At 44.5% G+C, this 12,500-nt stretch overlaps 1 protein-coding gene across 5 annotated transcripts in view; it reads right to left on the bottom strand.

Annotated features, from left to right (window-relative positions):
- Window positions 1-12,500, bottom strand: part of LOC143295010 (uncharacterized) — a 191,913-nt gene that overhangs the window by 136,740 nt on the left and 42,673 nt on the right. For all 5 annotated transcript variants that reach the window (XM_076606544.1, XM_076606543.1, XM_076606545.1 and 2 more), the window contains exon 3: window positions 3,863-3,926. In XM_076606544.1, coding sequence (XP_076462659.1) covers window positions 3,863-3,926 — 64 coding nt within the window. The remainder of the gene's footprint in view (window positions 1-3,862; window positions 3,927-12,500) is intronic.

Raw genomic sequence — 12,500 nt, 5'->3', positions numbered from 1 at the left:
AATGATGAATAAACATGGCGTAATGTGTGTGTGGCGTGGCGTGGTGTGTGTGTGTGTGTGTGTGTGCACTGTGCACGTGCATGTGCTCTTGTGTGAGTGCATGTGTGCATACGTGCTTGCTCGTTTTCGCGCCTGTGTGCTTGCGTGCATGAGTGTGTTTTTCGAGTCTCTCTGTGCTTGTGTACAACTACAAGCGCTGCACTATTCTCGTGCTGTTGACACGGTGACATGTTTTAACCAGTTTGTAGAACCCCAGAGCTCACTTGAGACAGGGCACCTTAGAGCCCCATTATTACTATCACCATTGCCATCATCATCATCGTCATTGCTAATACTGCTTGATGTTAGTCTTATCATCATCATAATTACTGATCACGAACAGGCGCGGGACGAACACATCTGCCTGCTCCGGACGTGAGCAGCGCACTGTCAAAACGGGACAGAGTCATTCACACGCCTGGCTTCAACAGGCGGGAGTTATTTGGCACCAATTCCAGATGGTCGGGAACCAGTGCAGTCTGCCGTGAGGTCTCAAGGCCTGGTGCGTGTTGCTGGCCAGGACCTGGGCATAAGTTATTGGCGTTATGATTTATCGCTCACTCTTGGACACGCTCGGGGTATCTGTCCGCTCCACAACAGGACGAGGGCTTCTCGTGGCCAGTGAAGAGCGAAGCTACGAGCAATGTCGTGGGTCTGAGCTTCAGAATAAACAACGCTGCTATTGTGCTCAGCTACACTCTGTATCGTCTCTCCTCCTACACGGTTTCGGCCTGACAAGACACACACAGTCTACAACTTCGAAAACATGAATAAATGAATAAATCTAAATAAATGAAGAACGTCTCCACTGGACTGGTGTGTGTGTGTGTGTGTGTGTGTGTGTGTGTGTGTGTGTGTGTGTGTGTGTGTGTGTGTGTGTGTGTGTGTGTGTGTGTGTGTGTGTGTGTGTGTGTGTGTGTGTGTGTGTGTGTGTGTGTGTGTTTCTGTTGTTTTTTTGGAGAACGAAGCGAGGGCGCTGTTTTGTCTGGAGCAGAAACACGCTTTCAGAGTCTCTATTCTTATAAGACTGAGAGGGGGTGAGGATGTTTCTATTCCTGCATAAAAAAGGGGGAAGGGGGGAGACGTAAGGGGATTAAGTGCTTTTATCTGAATGAATAAAGTAGACAAAAATAAATGTGGATATGATAAATGCTCACTTCATATAAAATGATGCCCAGTAAGCTACATTCTCGTTCTCTTTTAGGACTAGCTTGAGGTCTGGCCGTCGCATCTAATCTCTCAGATATTTTTTTAATGAAGAAAAAGGCGGGGAGATGCACTGTGCTGACACAGTCTCCCCGAACAAAGCAGCCATTCTGACGAAAAGAAAATTTCTATCGCCAAATGTACAAATGTCTACAATATACTCTAACACAATCCGGTAAAATTACAGCTACATTATGTTTTTAAGGCGATCCTATACACGCCCACCCTCCCTAGCGAGCTGAAGTTTTATGTGTAAAACGAACAACCAGTCAGCTTCTCTTCTCTCAACACTGGACAACAGAAAACGGGAGTGCGTTTTGGACCGGACAAAACACTGCTTCAGCCAATTATAATTATTGTCTCCAGAAAGCTCGCTCATCGTAAAACACGCCTAGATTCGTTTGGAAGAAATTTGATTACAAATATGTACGTGTATATATGCATGATCATAAACATTTTCTTATTCCTACTGATCTTCGAATGCGAGGAAACAGTCGTCGTCATGTATTCACGAATGGTTGGATGTACGAATACTGGTGTATGAACAGATGCATGAATGGACTGATGTATGTGTAAAGTTCTGACAAAAAATGTTTTCCGTACAACATAACAGTGGAGGAAAGCAAAATGCAGATAGCAAGTAAACAAACAACTCTTCCGTTATTTCAAAATAAGTCTGCAAAGATTAAAAAGTGAAATGTAAAATGGAAACTCCTCAAAGACTGCTACTGGGGGTCTAATTATCATTTCTCTCTGAGGGAGAGAGCCCACTGCATGCCTGATATGATTAGTTTCACCCCTGTGGACTCCTCAAATACATTATGGAGGCTGGACGTTGGTCACTTGACGACGTAGGCTGGACCAAAGACACTAGTATCTCAAACACTAGTATCTCTAGTGTCTATGGCTGGACGTTGGTCACTTGACCTACAGCACTGCACGGGCGGCGATCCTCGCTCGCGGGCAGCCTATCGCGAAGTTTTCCCTTGTTATACAAGACTCGGTGGAAGAGAGAGTATTGCAAATACCCATATGTGTAAGCCATTGCACAATAGTGCAGAAATTATAATTTTATGTCGTTACACTTTAAAATTTTTCAATTATTCACCACAGGACCGATTCTACGTCCTGGCGAGTATTTGTATTGTGGTCACACAGTTAATGGTTTGGTCTGTTCGGGTTACGCCGGGTTTGCAGCAAACTCCATGACCTAACGCCTAATCGTAATCGCTTGCATGTCGCCCGCACAGCTCGTGCAGGGCGGATTAGGGAGCGGATTCTGGCTGGTTTATGAGTGAAGGTCATGTGTACTGACATCTGACATGCCTTCTGTAATAGGATTTGTGTTCGTGCGCTGACACCGTAATGTGGAGTGATGGCCAAGAGGTAACGCGTCCGCCTAGGAAGCGAGAGAATCTGAGCGCACTGGTTCGAATCACGGCTCAGCCGCCGATATTTTCTCCCCCTCCACTAGACCTTGAGTGGTGGTTTGGACGCTAGCCATTCGGATGAGACGATAAACCGAGGTCCCGTGTGCAGCATGCATTTAGCGCACGTAAAAGAACCCACGGCAACAAAAGGGTTGTTCCTGGTAAAATTCTGTAGAAAAAACCACTTCGATTGGAAAAAAACAAATAAAACTGCACGCAGGAAAAAAACAAAAAAAAAATGGGTGGCGCTGTAAGTGTAGCGACGCGTCCTCCCTGGGGAGAGCAGCCCGAATTTCACACAGAGAAATCTGTTGTGATAAAAAGAAATACAAATACAAACAAATACAAATAACTTTCTTTCTTCCACTCTTGCCTCCTCAGAACACATGGTCATGCTCTGCTGATAATTACTTTATTATTATTATTATTATTATGACTACATTTTAAAAAAAATATATATTATTTATTTATTTATGTACGCTTATAGTTGACTTCATCAAGTTTTTGCGCCTTATACATATTATTATTAGTAGTAGGTTTGTTGGGTTTTTTTTTAATGTATTTATCTATTATTTACTCACCTTTTTTTTTTCTCTCTCAAGGCCTGACTAAGCGCGTTGGGTTACGCTGCTGGTCAGGCATCTGCTTGGCAGATGTGGTGTAGCGTATATGGATTTGTCCGAACGCAGTGACGCCTCCTTGAGCTACTGAAACTGAAACTGATAAGAAACGGAACAAACTCAAGACTGTGAAACGGGCTTTAAAAAAAAAATGCACAGATTTTACAACTTACATGGCTGCAGATTAGCTGACATTTCACTGTGATATAATTCAGTAAGTCCCAGTCATTGGCTTTTTTTTATTTTTTTTTTATTCCAGACAGGTGATGTGAGGTTCATGGCAAGTGGCTATGGTTGAATACAACCCACGAATATTCTGTAGTATATATAAATCAAACTGTTGGTCTGGTACACTCCTTCCTCTGACAGCAGTCCTGTCATTTTTTTTTTTTCTTTCTTTTTCTGATAAGAATCGTCCTGAAAAAAATAGACACACAGACAACGAAACAGACACAAGAGACAGAGAGAGGAACAGAGACACGAGACAGACATACGGACAGAGAAGACAGACAGACGAACGGAAACGGAGTACAGGGGCGACAGGCCAAACGGCACAGAATGACTCACCATATCTGACTCAGCACCCGTAGAGATAATCCGGACTTGAGGAATAAATCCCTGACGCCTTCACCTGCACAGCACACGTTTCACTTCATCATTGACACAGCGTGTGCCAGATCCACTTCCCTCCTTTGATTCCCCACCCCTTCTCTCCCTCTCCCCCATCCTCTCCCTCCCTCCACCACCCCTCTCTCCCTTCTCTCCCTCTCCCCCATCCTCTCCCACCCCTCTCTCCCTTCTCCCCATCCTCTCCCTCCCTCCCCCACCCCTCTCTCCTCTCCCTCTCCCCCATCCTCTCCCTCCCCCCTCTCCCTTCTCCCCCATCCTCTCCCTCCCCCCTCTCCCTCTCCCATCCTCTCCCTCCCCCACCCCTCTCTGCTTCTCTCCCTCTCTCCCATCCCTCCCCTCCCCCACCCCTCTCTCCATCTCTCCCATCCTCTCCCTCCCCCCTCTCCCTTCTCTCCCATCCTCTCCCTCCCCCACCCCTCTCTCCCTTCTCTCCCATCCTCTCCCACCCCTCTCTCCCTCTCTCCCATCCTCTCCCTCCCTCCCCCACCCCTCTCTCCCTTCTCTCCCTCTCTCCCATCCTCTCCCTCCCCCCCTCTCCCTTCTCTCCCATCCTCTCCCTCCCCCACCCCTCTCTCCCTTCTCTCCCTCTCTCCCATCCTCTCCCTCCCTCCCCCACCCCTCTCTCCCTTCTCTCCCTCTCTCCCATCCTCTCCCACCCCTCTCTCCCTCTCCCCCATCCTCTCCCTCCCTCCCCCCACCCCTCTCTCCCTTCTCTCCCTCTCTCCCATCCTCTCCCTCCCCCCTCTCCCTTCTCTCCCATCCTCTCCCTCCCCCCTCTCCCTTCTCTCCCATCCTCTCCCTCCCCCACCCCTCTCTCCCTTCTCTCCCTCTCCCCCATCCTCTCCCTCCCCCTTCTCCCTTCTCTCCCATCCTCTCCCTCCCTCCCCCACCCCCCTCTCCCTTCTCTCCCATCCTCTCCCTCCCCCACCCCTCTCTCCCTTCTCTCCCTCTCCCCCATCCTCTCCCTCCCCCCTCTCCCTTCTCTCCCATCTTCCTCCCCCACCCCTCTCTCCCTTCTCTCCCTCTCTCCCATCCTCTCCCTCCCCCCCTCTCCCTTCTCTCCCATTCTCTTCCTCCCTCCCCCACCCCTCTCTCCCTTCTCTCCCATCCTCTCCCTCCCCCCCTCTCCCTTCTCTCCCATCCTCTCCCTCCCCCACCCCTCTCTCCATCTCCCCCATCCTCTCCCTCCCCCCTCTCCCTTCTCTCCCTCCCCCCCTTCTCCCTTATCTCCCTCTCCCCCCCCTCTCTCCCTTCTCCCCTTCTCTCCCTTCTCTCCCTCTCTCCCATCCTCTCCCTCCCCCACCCCTCTCTCTCTCTCTCTCTCTCTTCTCATGCATTGTTTCGTTGCCATGCAAACTTTCATTTGAAACCGATGTTATATCAAGTTTTCCATATATTTTGCATTATGGTGTTTGTATTGTATTACGTTCACATACTCCTTCGTAAGGGGCCTTGGCCTGTGAATAAATCATCTCTCTCTCTCTCTCTCTCTCTCTCTCTCTCTCTCTCTCTCTCTCTCAATATAAGAATATTTCATGCCTGCAAGAAAAAGAAAAATACACATAAAACAAGAGAGGAATGGCCTAAGTTCGATACACTTTAGTCCCTCACAGCACTCATGGAATGGGGGTGTGGGGGTAACTGCAAAGTACACTATCTTGTAAAAGGACTTCTCTGATCATGCACTGGACTTGTGAAACCATCGATGTTCTGGCCATAGCCACCCACACGACCACGTCTAATGAAAAGTGGACGTAAAGTCCAAGATCGTTTGCTTTTCTTCATGTTTACTTCTTTTTTTTTTCTCTCACAGATACAATGCTGTGGCTTTGACTGCCAACTGGGTTTATATTCTACCTCTAAATAAACGTTGTACCAAGTTCGACTAAAACCAGATATGTAACCTTTTTTCCTCAAGCAGTAACAAACTTTCATTACTATAATAATTATTACCACGCTTATGATCATGGTTAGTATCATCATTATTATTACCATCATTGTCATTACTGTGGCAAGCTATCACTTTGAACTCGGAACTTGAATTTCGATTGAAACCATACTATCACTATGGCCGGACTATGGTAACTATGGCAGGTTGCTCACTAACTTTACAAATGCCAACACGTGCAGCCTTACCAGCACGTGCGACAGACACGACACATCAGCACAAAGTTCGTCTCTGCACTGACTTATTTTCTATTAATTTCCTCCTCTCAATTATTGTAAATAAAACAATAGAAAACTCTTTGTGACTGGCCTCTATAATTATGTCTCTGGCCTGTGCGTTGATCATTTACCCCCCCTTTTAATTCTGTTAATTCCTTTTAACTCTCTCCATACGAACGGCGAAAGAGACGACGTTAACAGCATTTCACCCCAATTACCACCATCAAAATATTGCAAGCGGAACGGTCTTATACTGAAGAGGTGAATGTTGACAAAGAATACCACAATTCTGACGACGGAAGCTAAAGTTTGGGTCATTGAGACACCCACTGGACATCCGAGGGGTCTGTGTAGAGGAGAAGAGAGGACTGGCCGTACTGAGTGAGTTAATCATTTTATCCCCTTTTATCTGTCTAATCCTCCAAACTAAAATCTATCATATTTCACCTCTCCTCAAACTTCCGGTCTTCTTCATCACCTGTGGCGTTTGTGAGCTACATTTAGGGGTCTTTTAATTCTCTTATCCTTTTATCCGAGTTAAATTCAAAACACCCATACCACCCGGTACACGGTAACACAAGGTATACAAAGTTTAATGGGAATTGGATATATATATATATATATATATATATATATATATATATATATATATATATATATATATATATATATATATATATATATATATATATATATATGAGAGCTCTGCAAAACTGGTTTTTTGTTTGGATAGTTTCTGTTGTGCTATTAATCAAATGTTGTATTTTTATTGCTAGTTGATCACAAGCAATATGATATTAAGGATGTATCATGTTTAAATACGTAGTCACTTCAATAGTCATTCATAACATATAATATATATGCATGCTCTCTCTCTCTCTCTCAAAAAGCGTCACACACACACACACACACACACACACACACACACACACACACACACACACACACCGTCTAATATCACATTTCAAAAGTGAAAAAATACAAACTGAAGAGCAACGACACACACGCGCGCACACACACACACAAAAGTAAGTACACGCACCTATGTATATTGTACACTGAGCAATGACATACGACAGTGGCTACAGACAAAATAACACAGAGACGCTACACACACACACACACACACACACACACACACACACACACACACACACACACACACACACACACACAAAAGAAAGAAAGAAGAAAAAAAGCACAAACACACATACACCGGCCGGCACACACACACACACACACACACACACACACACACACACACACACACACTCAGAAAGAAGAAAAAAAAAAGCGCGCGCTGACAGTCATTCCCATAAACCACATACACGCATGCTCACAAGTACACGTACAACAGAATCACACGATTTATGAGAGGCGAATGACGACATAATGAGGTCCTATCGTAAATGATGGCGGCATTGTATATCTGTATACTATCCAAAACGACTAAAGGATCACGTTCAGTTTTTTTCTATGTTCTACAAAAGAAAATTGTTTAAACGAAACATCACCATTCATAATCAAAAACTGTTTCCATCAATTGCTATGAACGGTGAGATCTCAACCAGTTACATCATAAAACAATCTGTTCGAACACAGAAACGAAAACTGAACGTGGTACTTAACTTCGTTTGCACCGTATATATTTTTAATGGATGCTGTTAATACAGACTTGTGAATGAAGCTCAACAACAGTGTATTTTAACAGGGACATGGGAATGAATCTTTACAACGGTCATAAACAACACGGGCTATCGGACGTGGCATTGACTGCTTTTGGAGGCAAGCTGTTAACAGGACTTACTGCTTTTTGTTATGTGCCCTCTTCAGTAGTGATTTCACTGCTGCAACTCGAAATATCCGAAAGCTGGATATGATTCGTCTTGACCGACATAGGCGGTTGTTTTCTTCTTCTTTTTCTGTAGTTGTTTTTGGGGCTGTTTTTTTTTTGTGGGGAAGGGGGGGGGGTGTACTTGTTTTGTTGTGTTTTTTTGTTTGTTTGTTTTTCTTAATAGGTTCAAAACTGTGATACAGAGACGGTAAAAACTGACTCAGTGTCGTAGCTGTAGTTCTGAGCTAGGAACACCTTCACACCAGAAGTTTCAGTTCTAGTTTCAAGGAGGTGACAAAGCGCGCGGACTGATCCTTTTTAGCTGAACTACATTTGCTGTGAAAACAGGAGCAGATGCACGACTTTCGCATTTATAAACCTAATGCATTAGTCAGGCTTTGTACACAAAAGAAAGCGACAGTATGCACGAAAACACGTTTTCAACAACAGCCATAATTGTGTGTGTGTGTGTGTGTGTGTGTGTGTGTGTGTGTGTGTGTGTGTGTGTGTGTGTGTGTGTGTGTGTGTGTGTTATACATGCATACATACAAATAGATTGATAGATAGATAGACAGGTAGACAGATTAATCAAAATGTCTCTTATTCCGCTTTTGAATACTCTCGGTCAGGCGTCGAAGGAAGCACATGCGATGCTGATGATTGGCGTTAATCTTGTCTGTGTTTTTCTCCCATTTTAAACCACTAGAAAGGATAGGCTGAAAATTTAAACCGCAATTTTTACTTGTTTGTCTTCATATATTTAGAGAAAAATTATCAACCTTCATCTTCCTGAAGCACGGATTTTTTTTCCCGACGTATGTATAAACGTTTTTATCCTATCAACTCACAGACTCCAAGAGCTCATATCTCCATCATCATTCGTTTCCAAGCCTTCTAGTATCAACAGGCTAGATAACTACTTGTTAAGTCATGCGTGAACATGGGATACGAAAGTGGTGTCAACACACATCCCTGCAGAAGAAGATCAGGCCACCAGTGCTGACTGTCCCAAGTCTACCTTACTCCTATTATAGAATAGAATAGAATATGTTTTTATTGCCAAGTGTACCGGGGTCTCAAGGAATATTGAGGGGGGGGGGGGATTAGTACATGACAAGATACGAACATAAATCGAAAATAATACACAAACATTGAAATTAAGAAATACAATAGAAATTAAGATATATATACATGTGCATATCATTGTAAAAACTTGTGCATGCTCACACATGCACGCACCACACACACACACACACACACACATGCACGCCGAGCACACACACACACACACACACTTTCTCTCTCTCTCTCTCTCTCTCTCTCACACACACACACACACACACACACACACACACACACACACACACGTTTGAACAGAAGCTGCATATTACATGTGGATGGGGCTGATGACTAGATCTTCAAGTAGATGGTTGTTATTGATTATAGTCTGCAAGTCCCATGAAGATAGTATAGTGTTCATTTCATCAATGGTTTATTGACGATTATATATCCACCAATGATCTGCCTGGGCATTTGCGCCAACAATGATTTGTAAATGGTTGTTCTGTTGTGCGGATCGTTAAAAGCGAATAGTTTATGGTTTGCTGAAGGAAGCGCTACGGTGCTTATGTAGTGTGTTGAATTACTGACGTCAATCTCTGTTGCATACTGTTGAAACCTTTATGTTGTTTCTGTTGTTTGTTTGGGTTTTTTTGTTGTTGTTTTTTCACTCCGACAAGTCTGTTGCCAAGAATGGTTGTCTGTCTTTGGTGTCACTGTTCTTTAGTTAAAGTCGTGGTCTGCAACTTCCCATGCACATTCTGCTTGTTTTCACGAATAGGCTTTTTTATGTATGTGTGCGTGCGAGCGTGTGTGTACGTGCGCGCGTGTCGTGTGGGATGTGTGTGTGTGTGTGTGTGTGTGTGTGTGTGTGTGTGTGTGTGTGTAGTAACATTTGCCGTGTAGCCATGCTTCGTTTTCAGGGTGTATTGTATTCTACTGTAATGTGTTGTGTAGTGTGTTGTATTTTATTGTGCTGTAGTGTATTGCGTTGTATCACACGGTGTCGTATTTCATTACGATCTTGTGCCACAACAGGTTTCTCCGTGTGTTAAAGTCGTGCTGCTCTCCACAGAAAACCATCCCAGTTCTCCCACTGACGACCCGAAACACTTCTTTCAGGTGACTTGAACACCGAACGACTGGGGGGGAGGGCAGGATGCACAGTACCCGCCTGCCACATGGACTTTTTAAGCAAATAAAGTACCAGAGTGCCGCTTATCCCTTAGTAGTTTAGTTTACTTTGAATATGTTTTTCCTTTCTGTTCTATTTTATTTGTTTATCACCATTTTTGTTCTGACTTGTACCGACTATGTCACTACAGCTTTACAGCTAATGACATTAAACATTTCAGTGTTCAGTGTTCTCTCTCTCTCAGTTATCACCCTGTTTGGCAGGCACTGTATGGTTTAACTCGAAAGGGTGTGCTTCCCCGGCGGCCTCAGTCTCACAAGTCACGCAAATCGTTTTGCTGTCCAAAAGTCTCCAGACAACGGGGACGGACCACTGCAGACACAGACAGCAGTATAGTACTGGTGTGGGCTGTAAAATAACGCCGAGGCTTCAGGATCTCTCACTAGGGATTAGGGTTGGGTTCGGGAAGCTTCAGCCTGTCAACGTTCCTACCATTTTCTTTCCGTCTTTATATGATACATACACGCAAGCTAACGTACACACACACACAGGTGCACAAACACACACACACACACACACACACACACACACGCTCACGTTCGCGTTCTCTTTCTCACTATAGAGATAATTATGTTCAAGGCGCCCGCGCAAACGCATATATATATATATATATATATATATATATATTATATATATATATGCATATACATATTCTATATATATATATACATACACACACACAAGCACTGACACATGTATACACGCGTGCGGACACACACACACACACACACACACACACACACACACACACACACACACTCACACACACACACACACACACACACACACTCACACACACACACACACACACACACACACACACACACACACACTCACACACACACACACACACACACACACACACACTCACACACACACACACACACACACACACACACACTCACACACACACACACACACACACACACACACACACACACACTCACACACACACACACACACACACACACACACACACACACACACTCACACACACACACACACACACACACACACACACACTCACACACACACACACACACACACACACACACACACACACACACACACACACACACACACACACACACACACACACACACACACACACACACACACACTCACACACACACACACACACACACACACACACACACACACACTCACACACACACACACACACACACACACACACACACACACACACACACACACACACACACACACACACACACACACACACACACACACACACTCGCACTAACCCTCCTCAGTTTATTCAGTTTTCCAATCCCAAACCTTTAGTACCTCATCGTTACAACCACATGACAGCACCCATGCCCTTGAAAACAATGAAGAAAACACAGGTGTCTGTAGTTACAGCATTATAAAAAAATAAAAATAAAAATAAAATAAAATAAAGGAGAGCTTCCTCATAGAAAGTGTTTCATCGCAAAACTATGCAAACATGGTACACCGTGAAAGGAAGGGTAAAAAGGGGGCGGGTGTTGGGGAGTGGGGGTGGGGGGGGAGGGTAAATGCGCAGGGACTGAGGTAGGGGGTTTGAAGAAGGTACTGCATTCCGAGAGTGCTTGCGTGCATAACCGACCCGACAGTTTAACAGAATGTTTCGGAGAAGAGAAATCAGCGCCCCCCCCCCCTTTTTTTTTATTTCAAATAATATTCATCTTATTCATCTATTTTTATTTTTGCCTTTTCAAATCTTTCGTGGTGGTATGCTTCACATGATAAAAGAAGACCTGAGTAATTTCTTTCTTCACTCTCACCCCACTACACTCTGATGGCAATCGGTTTTAACTGCCAATTTGTGTGTGTGTGTGTGTGTGTGTGTGTGTGTGTGTGTGTGTGTGTTTTAAGCTACTGCTGCTTTTGTTTTGTTGCTGCTGCTGCTGTTGTTGTTTTTGCTGTTATTATCATTGTTATTGCTATCATCATCATTATCATCAGCAATATCAACATCATTATCATTATCGACACAACAACACACCCAACACAACACAGCTGATACATGTTTTGTGGTATGTGGAGTGATGGCCTACAGATAACGGGTCCGCATGGGAAGCGAGAGAATCTGAGCACGCTGGTTCCAATCACGGCTCAGCCGCCGATATTTTCTCCCCCTCCACTAGATCTTGAGTAGTGGTCTGGACGCTAGTCATTCGGATGAGACGATAAACCGAGGTACCGTGTGCAACATGCACTTAGCGCACGTAAAAGAACCCACGGCAACAAAAGGGTTGTTCCTGGCAAAATTCTGTGGAAAAATCCACTTCGACAGGAAAAACAACAACAACAAAACT

This window comes from Babylonia areolata, chromosome 20 (assembly GCF_041734735.1).
Source record: "Babylonia areolata isolate BAREFJ2019XMU chromosome 20, ASM4173473v1, whole genome shotgun sequence".
Classification (NCBI taxonomy): Eukaryota; Metazoa; Mollusca; class Gastropoda; order Neogastropoda; family Buccinidae; genus Babylonia; species Babylonia areolata.
This window is presented reverse-complemented; position numbering and strand designations above follow the sequence as displayed.